Source organism: Macaca thibetana, chromosome 16, assembly GCF_024542745.1.
Source record: "Macaca thibetana thibetana isolate TM-01 chromosome 16, ASM2454274v1, whole genome shotgun sequence".
In the NCBI taxonomy this organism is placed as follows: domain Eukaryota; kingdom Metazoa; phylum Chordata; class Mammalia; order Primates; family Cercopithecidae; genus Macaca; species Macaca thibetana.
Window position 1 is genome coordinate 44,092,661 of NC_065593.1, and position 19,047 is coordinate 44,111,707.

General features: G+C 37.7%; 3 protein-coding genes across 16 annotated transcripts in view; 1 reads left to right on the plus strand and 2 right to left on the minus strand.

Moving 5' to 3' along the window:
* The window catches only part of LOC126939625 (nucleoside diphosphate kinase B), a 259,418-nt gene that overhangs the window by 150,968 nt on the left and 89,403 nt on the right, over positions 1-19,047 (minus strand). Inside the window, exon 1 of one of the 4 annotated variants that reach the window (XM_050765100.1) lies at positions 2,736-2,745. The exons of the other annotated variants lie outside the window; for them this stretch is intronic. The gene's annotated coding sequence lies outside the window, so the exon portion shown is untranslated. Of the gene's footprint in view, positions 1-2,735; positions 2,746-19,047 lie in introns of those variants that run through there. 4 annotated transcript variants of the gene reach the window in all.
* The window catches only part of LOC126939627 (nucleoside diphosphate kinase A), a 446,836-nt gene that overhangs the window by 141,570 nt on the left and 286,219 nt on the right, over positions 1-19,047 (minus strand). The gene's annotated exons all lie outside the window — the stretch shown is intronic.
* SPAG9 (sperm associated antigen 9) overlaps positions 1-19,047 on the plus strand; it is a 161,734-nt gene that overhangs the window by 99,114 nt on the left and 43,573 nt on the right. For all 8 annotated transcript variants that reach the window (XM_050765040.1, XM_050765042.1, XM_050765041.1 and 5 more), the window contains 6 exons: positions 1,958-2,165; positions 3,373-3,472; positions 9,245-9,366; positions 16,154-16,211; positions 17,247-17,399; positions 18,203-18,254. In XM_050765040.1, the coding sequence (XP_050620997.1) occupies positions 1,958-2,165; positions 3,373-3,472; positions 9,245-9,366; positions 16,154-16,211; positions 17,247-17,399; positions 18,203-18,254 (693 nt within the window). The remainder of the gene's footprint in view (positions 1-1,957; positions 2,166-3,372; positions 3,473-9,244; positions 9,367-16,153; positions 16,212-17,246; positions 17,400-18,202; positions 18,255-19,047) is intronic.

The window sequence follows — 19,047 nt, forward strand, 5'->3', positions numbered from 1 at the left end:
GATGTGGCAATAATTCCTACTGATACTCCCTTAAGGGAATTATATATATATAATATATAATTTATAATTAAAATATTATAAATATAAATTATAAAAAATATAATTATGTATTTATAATTGTACGAATAGTTACTATTATAATAGTTAATATTTTAAATTCTTAGTATGTGTGAAATACATTGCTAAGCCATAATGTAGAATAACTTAATAAGAATCTTAAGAAGTAGATACTATTATCTCTACTGTACAGATTATAAAACAAAGGTTTAGAAAGGATACATAACTTACCGAAGGTCATACATTTAGTGAATGATAAATTCACTTAATTTACCCTAATCATTATTATTATTATTATTATTTTTTTTTTTTTGAGACAGAGTTTTGCTCTTGTTGCCCAGGCTGGAGTGCAATGGTGCGATCTGGGCTCACCACAACCTCTACCTCCTGGGTTCAGGCAGTTCTCCCACCTCAGTCTCCCGAGTAGCTGAAATTGCAGGCCTGTGCTGCCACGCCCGACTAATTTTTTGTATTTTTAGTAGAGACAGGGTTTCTCCATGTTGGTGAGGCTGGTCTTGAACTCCTGACCTCAGGAGATCCGCCTGCCTCGGCCTTCCAAAGTGCTAGGATTACAGATATGAGCCACTGCACCCGGCCTATTATTATTATTATTATCATCATAATTAGTGGTGGTGGCTGTAAACTTTTTGTCAGTTTCTCTTTTCTTAAAACCTGGGTGCCCCAAAAGAACTGCTTCATTCTTGATAGCCACTGGACAGTTGTTTATAATTACTTTGGAGCTGCAAACCCCTTTGAATATCTGATAAAAGCTATAATTCTTTTCCCAGAAAAATACATTGTACACAAATTTTTGCATACAATTTCAATTTGCATATACCTCTTGAAACCTATCTGTAGATCCTATAATAGTAATCAAATTTCAGTGAGTATGTAACTCACCTGGATTGCTTGTTAAAATATAGATGACCTATTCTCACTGCCCAAAGTTTGGTGCATTAAGTCTGGAGTTGGACTTAGACTCTGTCTACTCCTCTCTACTCCCTCCTCTTTTCTTTTTTTTCAAAAAGATAGGGTCTTGTTGGGCTTAAGGCAACCTCCCACCTCAGCTGGAATTACAGGCATGTGCATGGCTGGAATCTGCCCCCTCTCCCTGCTTTTTTTTTTTTTTTGAGATGGAGTCTAGCTCTGTCGCTGAGACGGGAGTGCAGTGGCGTGATCTTGGCTCACTGCAACCTCTGCCTCCCGGATTCAAGCGATTCTCCTGCCTCAGCCTCCCAAGTAGCTGGGATTACAGGTGCCTGCCACCACGCCCGGCTAATTTTTGTATTTTTAGTAGAGACGGGGTTTCACCTGTGTTGGCCAGGCTGTCTCAAACTCCTGACCTCGTGATCCGCCCCCCTCGGCCTCCCGCAGTGCTGGTATTACAGGTGTGAGCCACTGCATTTTAACAAGCACTTTAAGCACTTCACATGCTTTAGATGCAGGATATTTTAATACCACACTTTACAAAGATACCCTGAGATTAAGAATTTGCTTATTCTACTTCTGTTTTAGAGCAGCTATTACAGACCCTATGTTCTAAATGTTCTAAAGTAGGTCTTTATTACCAAGTGATTGTACAATATTGCAATTGCCATTAAGAATGATGTTGACATTAATGTATAGTTTTATTGCTAATAATTCTTCTATTTTCAAATTTTCTGTTTAGAAAAATCTCATCTGAAAAAATACAATTTACTTAAATATTTCCCAATTATTTGCGGAGGGTCTAGAGAGAGTACTTATTGGTAATCAGTGGCTCTTTATTGCCTTTATTTTGGAAGAAAAAAAACACAAAACAATAGAACTTTCTTTGGTAGATTTATTTCTTAACCCATTTAATGTGGTTTAGAGTAAATTCATCATTTAAAATTTTATTTTAAATTATTTTTATTTGTAGGATGAGCTTTCTGATGTTAGCCAAGGCGGATCTAAAGCTACCACTCCAGCATCAACAGCTAATTCAGATGTGGCAACAATTCCTACTGATACTCCCTTAAAGGAAGAAAATGAAGGATTTGTGAAGGTTACAGATGCGCCAAATAAATCAGAGATAAGCAAACACATTGAAGTACAGGTAGCCCAAGAAACTAGAAATGTATCTACTGGTAAGTGACCCTAGTTCTTTACTTACTAGGAAAGTATTCAGTAAACCCAGATAATGTGGGTATGAGAAAATATATCTTTGCGGGTGTTGCCTGCTTTGTATTTATAAAATAGGCGGATATAGTTGGCCCTCTGTATCTGTGATTCTGCGTCTGTAGATTGAAAATATTTGGAAAAAAAAAAAATGATAGCTGTGCCTGTACTAAACATGTACATACTTTCTTCTTACTATCACCTAAACAGTACAGTATGACAATTATTTACATAGCATTTACATTGTATTAGGTATTGTAAGTAATCTAGAGATGATTTAAAGTATATGGGAGGATATTGATAAGTTATATGCAAATAAATGCCATTTTATATAAGGGACCTGAACATCCATAGATTTTGGTATTGTGGTGGGTTCTGGAACCAATCCCCCATGGATACTGAGATAAGACTGTACTTAATTGTATTCAGTGCTTAAAAGAGGTAATGTTTGATTAGTCTTGGAGAGAAACTATTGGGGCCAGGAGTTGGGGGCCAGGAGGTCACAGAGCCTAAAAGACAGGAGGACAGTTCTTTTCTGTCCCCTGTCTTAGTTTAGTCTTTGTCTTTAGTTTCTTTAACTTCCATCTTTTAAATAAGAATGAAAGCAGGGCCTTAGATACCTTGCACTCTGTGTTCCACAAAACACAAAGGAAAACTGTCTCTGGTTGCTTATTAGTTTTTTATATGAACTGTTAACTGAATATATGATATATTGTATAATGCTGTATTTCCTAAAACCTAGTCTTGTACTTTTTTTTTTTTTTTTTTTTTTTTTTTTGAGACGGAGTCTCGCTGTGTCTCCCAGGCTGGAGTGCAGTGGCGTGATCTCGGCTCACTGCAAGCTCTGCCTCCCGGGTTCACGCCATTCTCCGGCCTCAGCCTCCCAAGTAGCTGAGACTACAGGCGCCCGCCACCACGCCCGGCTAGTTTTTTGTATTTTTAGTAGAGATGGGGTTTCACCATGTTAGCCAGGATAGTCTCGATCTCCTGACCTCGTGATCCACCCGCCTCGGCCTCCCAAAGTGCTGGGATTACAGGCTTGAGCCACCGCGCCCGGCCTGTACATTTTTAAAAAATGTTCAAATGATACCTTTACAACTGTAAAAACAACAGGATTTTTATATTGGGGTACTATGTAATATATGTATTGTTTATTTCATCATGTCCTTTTTTAAGGCTCTGCTGAAAATGAAGAGAAGTCAGAAGTTCAAGCAATCATTGAATCTACTCCTGAGCTGGATATGGACAAAGATCTCAGTGGATATAAAGGTTCAAGGTAACATAAATGTCAGATGAAGACATATTCCACCTCCCCACCCCCAACTCCCATGAACGCTGTTCTCCAGTCTCTGACTGGACAAAATGGATTCAGATATTTTGTTGAATAAATGTTAGTGTTATATTCTAATTCCTATTCTTGAAACTGGACACTGTACATGGTTTAAATTTTTTGTTAAATGTTATCTTTGTAGGATCACGAATTAGGTATATGAGCAGGAAGGATGGTGTCTTAGTCTGTTTTGTACTACTATAGCAAAATACCAGAGTGGGTAATTTATATATTTATTTATTTGTTTGTTTGTTTGTTTATTTTGAGCCTGTTGCCCAGGCTGGAGTGCAATGGCGTGATCTCAGCTCACTGCAACCTCTGCCTCTCAGGTTCAAGTGATTCTCCTGCCTCAGCCTCTCTAGTAGCTGGGATTACAGGTGCGCGCCACCACGCCTGGCTTATTTTGTATTTTTAGTAGAGATGGGGTTTCTCCATGTTGGTCAGGCTGGTCTCGAACTCCCGACCTCAGGTGATCTGCCCGCCTCGGCCTTCCAAAGTGCTGGGATTACAGGCGTGAGCTACCATGCCCATCCTTGTTTATTTTTTTTGAGACGGAGTCTTGTTTTGTTGCCCAGGTTGGAATGCAGTGGTGTGATCTCAGCTCACTGCAACCTCTGTCTCCCAGGTTCAAGGGATTCTTCTGCCTCAGTCTCCCAAGTAGCTGGGATTATAGGCACCCACCACCACGCCCAGCTAATTTTTTTTTTTTTTTTTTGTATTTTTAGTAGAAACGGGGTTTTGTCATGTTGCCCAGGCTGGTCTCGAACTCCTGAGGTGATCAGCCTGCCTCAGCCTCCCAAAGTGCTGGGATTACAGACGTGAGCCACTGCACCTGGACAATTTATAAAGAACAGAAATTAATTTTCTCACAGTTCTGGAGGCTAGGAAGGGCAAGATCAAGGTGCTGGCAGGGTCAGGTGTCTGGTGAGGGCTGCTCTTTGCTTTCAAGTTGGTGCCTTGTTGCTGCATCCTCTGGAGGGGAGGACCTCTATGTCCTCACATAGCAGGAGGACAAGTGAGCCCTGAACACTGGATAAAGCCTCATTATTTTATAAGGACCCCAATCCTATTTATAAGGGAGAAGCCCTTATGGCCTAATCACCTCTTGAAGGCCCCATCTTAATACTATCACATTGGCAACAGCTGAATTTTATAGGGGACGCATTCAAACTAGGGGAAAAAAGACAGCCAAGACATATCCCATACTTTCTGTAACTTGAGGAAACCAAGAAGCAGGAGTGAAGGAAGTAACAGAGTGGACATGGCAGGGCTGGCAGCAGTGCTACTTTGAGGGCATGAAACAGACCTTTGGCTATGGAGCATGCTTATTTTAGGGCCAGCAGCAGGGGACTCCAGCCTGCCGGACACTTCAGTCCAGCCCCCTCCTGACTGGGGCTTACTCACAGGATTGCATTGTCCCAGCCACTAACTTGGGGCCAGGGCCCCTCCCCCTAGCACTTACTTTGAGTTTGTGCACGTTTCCTGCTGGGTGGGTTCAGAAGATGATTTCTTTTTTATGTGTACATATGCTAAATAAATGTAATTTAAAAAATCAAACAAAAATGTTTGAATAAACTTTTGTACCTTCCCCCAGATCAGGAAGAGAGAATGTACTTCCATCTTGAGAACTGTAATGATCTCATTATTGGAAGAAATTAGTCTCATTTTAGTATCATTTTACATGGGAAGGCTGTTTAGTGGTAGGAAGAAAATGGTTAGATATCATCTTTTTTGTTTGTTTGTTTTTGAGATGGAATCTCGCTCTGTCACTTAGGCTGGATGCAATGGTGCTATCTTGGCTCACTGCAACTTTCACTGCCCTCCCCCCACCCCCTCCCCAGAGTTCAAGCAAGTCTCCCATCTCAGCCTCCCAGGTAGCTGAGACCACAGGCGTGCAACACCCCACTGGGCTACTTTTTGTATTTTTAGTAGAGACAGGGTTTTACCACGTTGGCCAGGCTGGTCTTGAACTCCTGAGCACAAGTGATCTGCCTGCCTCAGCCTCCCAAAGCTGGGAGATTAGATGTCATCTTAATCAGGATTATCCAAAATTCGTTGATGCTCAAGAATGTCAGAGAGGAGCTACTGCCTTTCTTTTCATTTCTTCCATAAAATTTATCCTTTAATTAATTAATGTCTATAAAAATAAAGCCATTTATTGATCTCTGTTAAGCATTGTGCAGTACGCTATAGTGGTTAAAAGCACAGACTCTAGAGTAAAACTGTGTGGGTTCAAATCCTGTCTTGGATTTGAATCCTAGGTATGTTTTCTCATCTATAAAACGGTGTTGTGTTAATGCCTCAGATGGTTGTGAAGATTAAATAAATCAATTATGATAAATCATTGCAAAATGCCCCATTCAGTAAATGTTAACTAGTACTGTTTTCATCATGATTTTATATAATTTGATCCTAATTACAACCTTATGAGGTAGACTTTTTATGCTTATTTTATAAATAAAGAGACTTAGAACTTGTTCAAGTAGCTTGTCCCAGATTACCAGAGGTGCTAGCAAGAGGTGGACCTGGGATTCAAAACCAGAACCCTCTGTCTCTCTCTCTCTCTCTCTCTCTCTCAGACAGGTTCTCATTCTGTCGCCACTCTTTTTCCTGGATCCTGCATCACCCTGCTTCTTGATTTATGCCTTTGTTTTGACAGAGCTTATCCTTACTAGCTTTCTCGGTAAAGGGTGCATGACTTTATCACTTCATAGCTCTCTCTTATGCTGTTTGTCTTCAGGTATCTAAAATGACATGCTCATCCTGCCCCTCCTTCATCCCTCCCTTTTTCAGCTGAGATTCTGTGAGAAAATGCAGTCCTAATGTCCTAAGGCATCTCTTGTATATAATGAATTAGCTATGCTCCTGTGCGTCTAGAATAGGACTCTAGGCATGTACTTTCCTTGGGAGAATAGAGAAAATACTTAAATCGTTTTCTGTATTCTGTAGATCAAATAAGGAACCCTGGTTGAAAAAGGCTGTGATGTTAACTATTGGCTTTCTATAGTAGATGAGGATATAATGCCTAAAGCACCATATTTTCATCCTCCTAATATTATTATATTTCAAATTCCGTTAATGTTCATTATTTATATCAGTATGACTACATAAAATTAATCTGTAATTCTACTTAGCCACAGAATATAGTATAATTACATTTCATTTCTTTTTTTTCTCCCTCCTCCGAGATGGCGTCTCGCTCTGTTGCCCAGGCTGAAGTGCAGTGGTGCGATCTCGGCTCCCTGCAACCTCTGCCTGTCAGGTTCAAGCAATTCTCCTGCCTCAGCCCCCTAACTGGGATTACAGGCAGGCGCCACCACACCCGGCTAATTTTTGTATTTTGAGTAGAGATGGGGTTTCACCATGTTGGTAAGGCTGGTCTCGAACTCCAGACCTCATGATCTACCCGCCTTGGCCTCCCAGTGCTGGGATTACAGGCGTGAGCCACCGCACCCGGCCCATATAATTTCCTTTACAACTTTTTGTTCTTCTGAAATTAATAAAGCCTTGGGTTATTTTGTTTCTTTTCCTTATGTTTCTGTGTTCCTGTTACTAAATCATTGGCAGACACTATGAAATTCATAAATGTAAAAGTCCCTAATATGACCAAACACAAAATCTGTCTGTTTTTTAGGGCTCACTCTCCTGCAGTCTTCTATTCCCATTCTCCAATTGAGACTACTGTCATAGTTGCTCTGGTTCTGGAATATGCCCTCACTATCATCCCTGGAATTCTTTTCACCTTTTTTTCTTCTGTTGTATCTTTTGTTTCCTGGATGCCACATCATCCTGCTTGTTGATTTATGCCTTTGTTTTGACAGAACGTATCCTTACTAGGTTTCCAGGCAAAGGGTGCATGACAAGTAAATTTTTTTTTTTGAGCACTATGAACTTGAATTACAAATTTCATAAGAAGACATACTTGATAGTTTGGCTAGATAAAGAACTATAGGTTGGGAGTTTTTTTTCCATCAGAATTGCAAAGACATTACTTCATTTTCATGTTGAGTTCAGGGTGTTGTTATTTGAGTTCTTGCTCATTTTTATATACTCTCTGAAATCTTTTAAGAATGTTACTTTCTTGATTTTTAAAAAATTAATGATGCTGTGCTTGGTGTAGGGGTCTTTTTTGTATCTTCTTATATGAATTAACTGTTTTCATCTGAACATTCCTATCTTCCAGTTCTGAGAAATTCTCTTTCTTCTTACTGTTTCTTCTGCTCTCATTCTGGAACACCTGTTAGCTATGTTTTGAACATCCTGGAATGACTGTCATAATTTATTTTCTCCCCTCTTTCCTGTCTCTTTTATTTTGTACTAATTGCTGGCAGATTTTCTTTTAAACCCTCTTTCTTTTTTTTTTCTAAGTTTTTTTTTCTTGGTTGGTACTTACACCATCTTGCTATTTTACGAATGCAACATTTATTCTGAAGAAAATTAAGTGCTTTGTTTTTTTGTTGTCGCTGCTGCCTGCATTGTCTTTTTTTGCTCTTAGTGTCTCTGTCACATCCTCTTTGTTTTGGGCCCTTTCTTTTATAATAGAGGCCTTCTTTAAACATCTGGTACTCTGTGGCTGTTTTATTCATACTTAAGTAAATAATGCTGATTCTCCACTTTCCTGCCTATAACATTTAAACTTGGCTTCCATTGTTACTGAGCTGTGCCAAGAGAAGGGAGGTCTCACTGTTCTGGAGGATTGTATCTAGGTCCAGTACTGCCTCTTGTACAGTTTTTTTTATCCTGTCCTTCTGTTTCATGTTCCTCCCTACATGCCCTCCCCTGTGGTTGCTGGTACCTTCAAGTCCTAGGCCTTTCAGGGGTTCTGGCAGCATATTGACCTCCTCCCTAAACCCCAGTGGCTTAGGTTTCAGCCTTCTCGGGTCTAGTGAATCACTTTCTACTGTTTGCCCATCTGTTTTCCATCTTACAGAATTTTGTTCACATTTCATCTGCTATAGTTTCTTTTTCTATTCTCTTTGTCCTTTTGGGTGTATACCTTTTTAATTTCTTAACTTTCATTTTGGTTGAGTTTCTGAGTTATTAGATGATAAATGACTGTGTTCTCTCTACCATGTTTAACTGGAAATGGTCTACAGAGTTTTTTCTATTAATAGTATTCAGGCACAAACATATACACTTCCCTATTCCCCTATATACCCCTGCAAAATAGGGCATATAGTATATACACTGTTTTGCAACTTGATTAAAAAAGAAAACCTTTGTATAATGGGTTTCTTTAGTTTATAAAGCTCTATTTATGTTTTTAACCTTAAAGGTAAAAATTTTAACTTTATATGTGTATAACTTACCTCATCTGTCCCCTGTTAACGGTCATTTAGCTCATTTCAATTTTTGCCACTATGAGAAATGCTACTCTAACCATCTTTTACACACATAATTGCCTTCTTGTGACATAGGTAATCTTTGGGAAGCACTTAGACCAGAACTTGGTATAGAGCAGAGGAGCTGCCATTACTGCTTGTGTTTGCTGGGATCATACAAGAAAAACATTCTATAATTTCTTCACCAGCTTATTTCCATGGAGCTTAGTGAGAATTTCTTAGGAAGCCTTTGAGAAATCTTTTTAAATTATATTTTCTAGTAAACATAAATTATAGGTAAGAAAGTCCTATGTAGCTTAGCCTATTGTATTCATTTTACAGCGTCTAAAAAGTCTTTGTCATTTGTTGATTTGGTTTTGTTGTTCTTGTTGCATAGCACTCCCACCAAAGGCATAGAGAACAAAGCTTTTGATCGCAATACAGAATCTCTCTTTGAAGAACTGTCTTCAGCTGGCTCAGGCCTAATAGGAGATGTGGATGAAGGAGCAGATTTACTAGGTATGATAGCTCATCTGAAGAAGTATCATACTGTTTTTAAAATTGATTTTTTAAATGATTTAATTGAAAAGTCCTTTAAAATGTCCCCAACTGCTCAGTGGCACAGGGTTATTGCCCTTTTAGGTAGTTATTGGGAACATATTCTTTGTGATCATGAAAGTTTTAAATGAAAGCACCTTTGCTTATGGATATGCTTAAAACTGAATTGCATTTAAACTCATATTTTGAATTCATACAACACAATTTATTGAACTCCTGCTACACATAAGAAACATGGTGTGTGTGTGTGTGTGTGTGTTTGCGTGCATGCGTGTGTGTGTGTGTGTATGTATGGATTGATGGCTAGTTATTTCCTGGCTTACCTAAATTTCATTATATGCTGTTGACTTTAATTAAATAAGAAATTATAACACTTGATTTTTCTAAGCTTTCACAGAGTATATTATGTTGTAGCTCTATGGTAAATATAATCATTTTAAAGTTTGTGTTCTAGAAGAATACATGGTTTGAAAAGAATATTGCATTTGGCTCTTAGACTATTTGCCTGCTGACCTTTGCCAAGTGGCTTAACCTTTTTGGACCTTAATTTCCTTGTGTGTAAAATGAAGGAGCTGGACCCTAGTTCAGGAGTCTGGCAAACTGCAGCTTACCTCCAACCAAATCCAGCTGATCTCTTGTGTGCGTGTTTAAATGAAGTTTTATTGGAACACAGCCACCACCATTTACTTATTGTCTGTGGTTGCCTTTGCCTACCAACAGCAGTGTTGAGTAGGCAACCGAAACCTAAAGCCTAAAATATTTACTGTCTGGCCCTTTATAGAAAGAGTTTGCCAACCCCTGCCCTGGATGATCTCTAAAGTTCCTTTCAGTGCAGGATTCTGGCTCATATGAATCAGTTTTGGTGTACCTTCCTTATAACTTAAGACCCTATAGAAATTTAAAACTATATGGAATTAAAAATATATGCCTTTGGAGATACTAAGCTAAAAAAAATTTGTATCTATTCGTATAATTATAGTGCAGACTACACTGTTCTCAAAAGGTTTCGTTTGTTAATTGTTATGACTTTGGAGTGGAGTGACATTGCTTGCATTATTTTATGTTAAATTTATTGATTCCCAGTTATGTCCTTGACATTGTAAAGTGTTTTTGAAGGAAAACACAAGTTCTATCTAAATGTCTATCTAGGCCGGTTGCAGTGGCTCATGCCTGTAATCCCAACACTTTGGGAGGCCAAGGCAAGTGGATCGCTTGAGCTCAGGAGTTCGAGACCAGCCTGGGCAACATGGCAAAAAATACCAAAATTAGCCAGACATGGTGGAGTATGCCAGTAGTTCCAGCTACTTGGGAGGCTGAGGTGTGAGGATGACTTGAACCCGGGAGGCAGAGGTTGCAGTGAACATGGGTTGCACCACTGCGTTCCAGCGTGGATGACAGAGCCAGACCCTGTCTCATAAAAATAAATATCTAGTAAGAGAGATTGAAAGTATTTTAAGTACATACAGTTAGACAGAAAGGGACTGTCACCATTAAAGTTTAAGTAAAACTTTGGAAGAAATTGAATGAATTGCATTTCTTATGGAGGGCTAAGAAAGTTTTAATTCTTTTTTTTTTTTAAAGACAGACTCTCATTCTGTTGTGCAGGCTGGAGTGCAGTGGCGCGATCTTGTCTCAACACCACCATGCCTGACTAATTTTTGTCTTTTTAGTAGAGACGGGGTTTCACTGTATTGGCCAGGCTGGTCTCAAACTCCTGACCTCATGATTCGCCTGTCTCGGCCTCCCAAAGTGCTGGGATTACAGGCATGAACCACCGCGTCCAGCCTGAAAGTTTAATTCTTAAGGAATACTCCATTTTTATATTTACTTTTATGTTTTAATTTTAGTTAACATCAAATTATACCTGAAAAGTTTCTTTTAAGACATAATTAGTTTAAAAAACTAACTCCCTGGCAAAATTGAGGAGCAGATGAAAAAAATGTTAGAAGAACTTAAAAATGTATATTCAGTGCAGTAAAATTCACCAGAATCGATATACATCACCCCACAAAATTCCTTTATGCTGCCTGTTTGTATTAACAAGAATGAAGTACTTCTGAATATAATTTGTACACTGTGTTACCTCATAATGCAGTAATGAGTGACAAAATTTTTAAGGTTGGTGGCCCCAAACTTTCTTTTCTTATGAAGCATTTAGAAGCCCCATAGTGCTTAGAAATATCTGTGGTCTTTTAAATCAAATAAAAGTAATATCCTGATGCTTTGGTTTCTTTGCCACTTTAAAGATAAGAAACAGACTACCAACTATCTTTTCCATTTTGTAGATGTTGATACATTTACCTCTAGAATAGTCCAGATTAGAATATTTTAATATATTACTGTAAGTTTAGTTACTTATGAATACTTTTGGTCAAAGATGGTAAATAAAAATGTTCCTGGCTGGGCACAGTGGCTCATGCCTATAATCCCAGCTCTTTGGGAGACTGAGGTGGGCAGATCACCTGAGGTCAGGAGTTCGAGACCAGCCTGGCCAACATGGTGAAACCCCAGCTCTACTAAAACTACAAAAATTAGCCGGGCATCGTGGTGTGCACCTGTAATCCCAGCTACTTGGGAGGCCGAGGCAGGAGAATTGCTTGAACCTGGGAGGTGGAGGTTGCGGAGAACTGAGATTGTACCACTGCACTCCAGCCTGAGTGACAGAGCAAAACTCTGTCTCAAAAAAAAAAAAAAAAAAAAAAAAAAAAGTCCTTGGCTTCTCTTCTGTGTAATTCAGTGATAACAAATTTCAATCATTATATATGGACTCAGTACTTAAGATTACCCTTTTTTTTTGAGGCGAGATCTCACTATGTTGTATAGACTGTCCTGGAACTCCTAGGCTCAAGGAATCCTCTTGCCTTTAGCCTCCCAAGTAGCTGGGACTACAGGCATGCACCATCATGCCAGCACAACCTTTTTCTAATTTTACTAATTTAAAAGAATCTCAACAATTTGTCCTTTATCTTGATTGGTGTCTCATCCCTCAACTTTCTTATTTAAAACTCTCTTTGCTGGGTTTCTGTGATATCAGCTTGCCCATGTCCTTTCCAGTCTCTGACTCTACCTTTTCAGTCATCTTAACAGGATCTGCTTCCTTTCCTCATCTTTCAGATATCAGCGCTCCTGTCCTAGGTCTGATACTTTGAGAAATCATATTTGCTCTCATTGTTTCTTGGTTTTCATGGCTAATTATTCCCAAGTTTTTATCTCCATCCCAAATCTTTTTCTAGAGCCCAAGACTATTATTTCCTAATTGCATACTAGACACCCCTAAGATGACCTGGAGGGCTTTACATTTGACATGTATAAAGCTCAGTTTGTCATCTTTATTGTTCTGTCCCCCAAGGCTGTTCTTGGACCAACAGGCACTGTTTCAGTGAATGAATAGCTCTCTATCCTGCACCTCTCAGTTTCCCTCACAGCGCATCACCAAGGCTTGTTTGTTCCCTCTCCTAAATGTGTGTGTGTATACATACATACATACATATATATGTGTGTATATATGTATATTTTTTTCTTGCCTTGCTTAAGTGATACATCCTCCAGAAATTCTGCCTTGATCCCCTTAGTTTTCCCTGAAATGTATTCCCATGGCACTGCATTTTATTATACCACTTTTCATACTTTACTGTTATTTTTTAATTACCTGTCTCCCTGGACAGACTATGAGTTCAATGTGGCTGAGACAACTGTGTTTTTGTTCACGGTTGCATCTTTAGCACATAGCAACTGAGTGAATGGATTGCTAAATAGTTCTGACGGTTTTGTTTCACCTCAAAATCGGTGATTCTTCTCCTTTTGGGATTAAAAATTCTTTACAGGAGAATTTGTAAGAGAGCAATGCACATTTGGAAAAATACATGTATAGAACTAGGTAAAATTGTGCATTTTCTCAAGGAATTACCATATAACTCTGAAGCTCATCTGTGGACCTAGCTTGAGAATCAGTGTTAAAATCCAAATAAAACTTCTATGATTTTAAAAACGGCCAGGCAGTTTGGTTTTTTTTGCTTGTTTTTAATAAGTAAAGTTATCAAATTTATTGGACCTAAATTTGTGCTTCATTTAAGTCTTGAATAGAAATGAGGCCACTTTAAGTTATGTTTTTCTTATAAAGAATTTTTATTGATCATTTCAAAATGAAATTTTAGCTAATCCTATTGGTTATATATTCAATTTATACACCATATATTAAGGTAACTCTTCATTGGGAATGTGTACATTTAATGTAAACTTTATTTATTTTTGCCATCTCAGAAAGGCTTTATTTCTACTTCATCCGGGTCTCATACATACTCAGAGGCACCATCATGTGTTTCCATTTGGTATCCTTGTGACTTTTTGTAGTCTTTTCCCTTAAGAGTAGACTCTGTACATTGCCAGTTAATCTTTTAACTATAATTTTAAAATGTTGTTGCTGTTGTGTCATTGATGCAAGAAGACCAATAAAAGTACAGTACAGGGAAATTCACAACATATTATAGTGGAACAGCCTGAGTCACATTTAGGTGATGGCGAGGACCCAGTAGCAGTATATTCATGCACCTGAAGACATGCAAGCCGAGTGGGATAATATATGGATTATACAGTGAATTTTCTAAGCCCACTGAGGACTTTGTGTCTTTTCAAAAATGTCCTGTATACCCTCCAGTTTGCAGAATATCTGTCTTGTCTACTGGCTTCATGGCTAATGTAAACTTTAGAAACTATATTATAGGATTTGTTTTTCCTGTAGAACACATTTCAATTTTTTTCCTTTTTATAAATATTTACACTTCATTGTGTTTAGTTAATGGTTTCTCTACATCTTGTCAATTTCTTTGTTTCCTCTCTTTCAAAGTAAATGAGTTTAGTTCTTGCTTTCTGAAAACAATCTAATTGAGATTCTCACTCATTTTTTTCTTGGGCTGCTTACCTAGGGGAATATTCTGGTGTGTATGATTTTTGAATATTTTAATATTACTGCTTTTTAAGCTAGGTGTTCTTGGCTGCTGTTCTCATCTAATGCTTTCTCATCATTTTTTTCTGCTCAACTATTTTTTTGCCTTTCATATATTTTCAGCTTTCACGCTTATCTAAGTGCTTGAGAGTTTATAGCAAACATAGTTACTATATAAACTTTTTTCAACCAGTCTACACTCTTATTTCTTCTGTCTCTATAACTTTATTAAAAAGTTAACTTTCCCAGCCATTGTATCTACAAAGGAAGAAAAAGTTAGCATTAGTGTTTTAAGCAAATATCTTGCCGAAGATTGTTTTGGAGTTAAGAATTTGGAAACATTTTTGGGATTTTTATTTTGTTTGCTTTGGTTTCAGTTTGTGGATAATACATAGGTAGATGATTAAGTAATCTATTTCTGATATTTAATTCATTCTGGTGTAAGTACCTTGATCTTTGAGAAAATTAGAATATAGACAAAATATGAGTCCAGGTGCACAGAATATGTAGCATTCCTAGGTTGGCTGTATTTGTTTTAAGTAATTTTACATTTGGAAAATTACCTTTTTTAAAATAAAGGAACATGTTAACTCCTTTGTCTTGTGTAGTTTTCTTTAGAAAGATTTCTTTCCTGTTTACTTGGGTTATGATTATTACTTCTTCCATTGTATGTGATTTTCCAACATTATTAGCTCACAATTCCTTGACATGAGTGACTGGTGGGTTTTTTTGTTTTTTTGGGTTTTTTTTGTTTTGCTTTGACTTTTTGTTTTTTGAGTGATATTCCCTAGTGTGTTGTTTCATTTCTTCAGTTTCTCAGGAGAATCAAATTACTAGCTTTCTTCTCCCTAAAGACCACTCCGTTGGATCTTGCATTGGATGCTGTATGTGCCTGTCTCACAGTAGTCATTAAAATGCCAAACACTGTCAAAGATAGCCACTCAAGTGATAACTGAACATTATTATTTTATAGGTGGCACTTTGAAGGAAAGTTTGTATTGTTGATTGAAGATTTTCAATCTAATTATAGTCATTTTTATTGTGAGAAAGAATTGGTAAAGCATTTTTTAGCTATATCAGCATCCTTATGAATGAAGGAAATCATCTTTATTTCTGTCTTTTACACATCATTATGCATTAAATCATAACATTGTGATTCCAGATGTTTTCATATCATGTATAAAACTTTATAGATTAATAATCTGTTTTCATGCTGTTTCTTACGTAAAACATTTCTTGTTCTTTGTTTTTGCTTTACATGGAATGCATGGGCTTTAAGACCATAATTTCTTTGGTAAGGTTTCATCTGCCTTGGGGTTCTGTCTTTCTTTGGCCTTGGTTTTGCCTGTTCTCTATTAATAAGGTCTAATTTTTAGGCAAAAGCCTCCAAGGTCGGATGTGATTTAGAAACAATTTAGATCCATATTAAAGCTGTTCTTTTTTCCCCTAAATAATGTTGGAATATTAGAATATTTGGCAGAAACGTCTTGATCCTTTTGAAATACTATCTATGAGAAATAAAATATAGACTAACAGATATTGAAAATTGGCCTCATTCCCTAGCAAGCCAATCCAGATTTAAGAAAGAAATTGGCCAACAAAATCTTTAGCCTTGTTTGTAATGAATAATTATTTATAATTTTATAATCTATTAAAGTAGATCCATCAAATGAAATAGACAAAATAAGATTAATAAAGGACAGATAACATTTCTAAAATAAAACTTGTGACTGTAGCTTATATTTTAAATGTATATGATTATTGATGTATTTATTTTCAAAGTCTTTATCTTTTTTCTTTTGATAGGAATGGGTCGGGAAGTTGAGAATCTTATATTAGAAAATACACAACTGTTGGAAACCAAGTAAGTATATGTGAAATTTTAACAACAGAAGATAAATAATTTTATTCTTGTCCAAGTCAATGACACTTCATCATTTTAACGTAATACTAATGGAATCTCCCTGTCCCATCTCATTCCCCTCCTCTGAGTGTACACACACACACACGCGCGCGCGCGCACGCACGTAATGTTGGGACCTACATTGCCCTGATGGATATGTTTCCTTGCCCTGTTTTTTTGTAGAAACAAATTGTCATCTCCTTTTCACTCTATAAGTATCCATGCCTTTTTCTTAATCTTCTGGATTTGTCCTGGTTTTACACTTTTTTTATTCCCTCCCCTGACATTTGTCTGTTTTCTTATCTCTTCTCCTGGGGTTTCTTTTATTTCCAGACAAATATTTTGAAGTATACTCAGCCTTCCTCTTCAGAGCTGCCTTCCTTAGCTGTGCATCCTTGGGTGCAATTTGTGGAGTCTTAAGCCCTCAGACACATTTAGTGGGACAGATCCCCAGTCATGTGGAAAAGCTGACTGGGTTCCTTTATCAGTTTGCTGTATCAGAGCAACTTTGGAACATCTCTGTATATCCAAGACAGACTACAGTTATAATGAGGTCCTATGCCCACTATGCCCAAAGGAACTGGATCTCCATTTTTTTTCTTCAGCTTAGACTGTCTTAACTTTCCAGTTTAGACTTTTCTCGTTATTTATTAAAGGTAACATCAAGGAATAATTTTACTTTATTGATTGGGTAATATATTCTCAGGAATTATTAACAATAGTAACCTCATGAATGCTATTTTTAAAATTTAATATTCTCACTTTTTAGTAATTGATGGTCTGTCTTGTTTTATTCATTTGATAAATGAGTAAAACCTTAGACTGTTGCTTTGTGTTCTTTTTGCATTTATCTACAAACAACATCAGGTAGAATGTCTTAAAGTATTAAATTATTCATCTTTATGGTTGTACAGTTACTTTAGTCTACAAAGGAATAGCTGAAAGATGGAAAGAATATTTATTTGTAATGATGCACTTGAAATATGTGTTTCTTAGAAATGCTTTGAACATAGTGAAGAATGATTTGATAGCAAAAGTGGATGAACTGACCTGTGAGAAAGATGTGCTGCAAGGGGAATTGGAGGCTGTGAAGCAAGCCAAACTGAAGCTAGAGGAAAAGAACAAAGAATTGGAGGAAGAGCTTAGGAAGTAAGTTTTAACTGTGTTGTTCTAAACCAAACTCTTTGCCAGTTATGCCACAAAGGGTTACAGGTGTAACCCTGAGACTGAGACCTTCTGTCCACTTAAGCCTGGAAGGCCAAGAGCTGCCTGGGAGAGGGCAAAGTGCCCCAGCCCATTGCCTCTGCTGTGAGCAGGCCTCTCCAGTTGCTAGCCTATTATCTAAATATTGACTCCTGTCACCCAGGCTGGGGTGAAGTGGCAAGGCCGTGGCTCACTGCAACCTCTGCCTCCTGAGTTCAAGCGATTCTCTTGCCTCAGCCTTCTGAGTAGCTGGGATTACAGGCACCTGCCACCACACATGGCTAATTTTTGTACTTTTATTGGAGACAGGGTTTCGCCATGTTGGCCAGGCTGGTCTTGAACTCCTGACCTCAGGTGATCCACCTGCCTTGGCCTCCCAAAGTGCTGGGATTACAGGCATAAGCCACTGCGCCCAGCCTAAATACTGTCATTTTTTATGTCTATAATGATGCAAAAAAAGTTGGAGACTGTTCAAACATCTTTGTTTTGATAATAAGGAAATTTAAAACATTATTTTTTAAAATCCCGCTTTCTTTAATACCTGTTTATTTCTGAAAACAATGCTATGATATGATGATACTCCACCAAATGAAGGTGGCTAAATACCCTGTTTGGGAAAAGAAAAATAATCCTTTAGTGGTAGTTAAAATTGTTGACCTACTCTCTCTCTTTTTTTTTTTTTTTTTTTTTTTTTTGAAAAGATGAGCTCAATTCAAATAACATGTTTTGTTTTGTTTTTTCCCCACTAGAGCTCGAGCAGAAGCTGAAGATGCAAGGCAAAAAGCAAAAGATGATGATGATGTAGGTTTATAGTTCTGGACTTTTTTTCTTACCTTACCATGTTTTGGTATTTTGGGAAGCTCTTTCTAAGTAAGCTTTGGATATAATACTATAAAGATTTTTAAAAGTCAGGAAGCATGTTAATGGTCATGAATAGGATAGCTCATGCTTTTACATGGTATCCAGATGCTGAGCTTTCTGGCTCCATGCAGTGTGTTCATTTTCCCTCTGTGCCTCTGTGCACCTGTATTTGCATGTTCAAGTTCAAGGACCAACTGGGACATTTTGGGGTTTTTGGTTGCTGTTATTGTTGTTTGGTTTCAAATTTTGATTTAGAAATATGAAAGCTTAACAATAATAATTATTTAATAGCATTAAACAAAAGATGAAGTCTAGAACTTTAGTACTAGCCAATTAGTTCATATTGTTGTGAACGTAAGTACAAAAGAATAAACATGAGCTTCTTGCTAATATGCTTAGCATACTTCTAGTCTTCTTCTTTTTTTTTTTTGAGGCAGAGTCTCAGTCTGTCACCGAGGCTGAAGTGCAGTGGTGCGATCTCAGCTCACTACAACTTCCACCTTCCAGGTTCAAGCCATTCTTGTGCCTCAGCCTCCCGAGGAGCTGGGACTACAGGTCTAATTTGGCTAATTTTTTGTATTTTTGGTAGAGGTGGGATTTTGCCATGTTGGCCAGGCTGGTCTCTTAACTCCTGGCTTTAGGTAATCCACCCCAGTCAGCCTCCCACAGTGCTGGGATTACAGGTGTGAGCCACCCAGCCCAGCGTCATAATCATTCTTGTAACAGATATTTG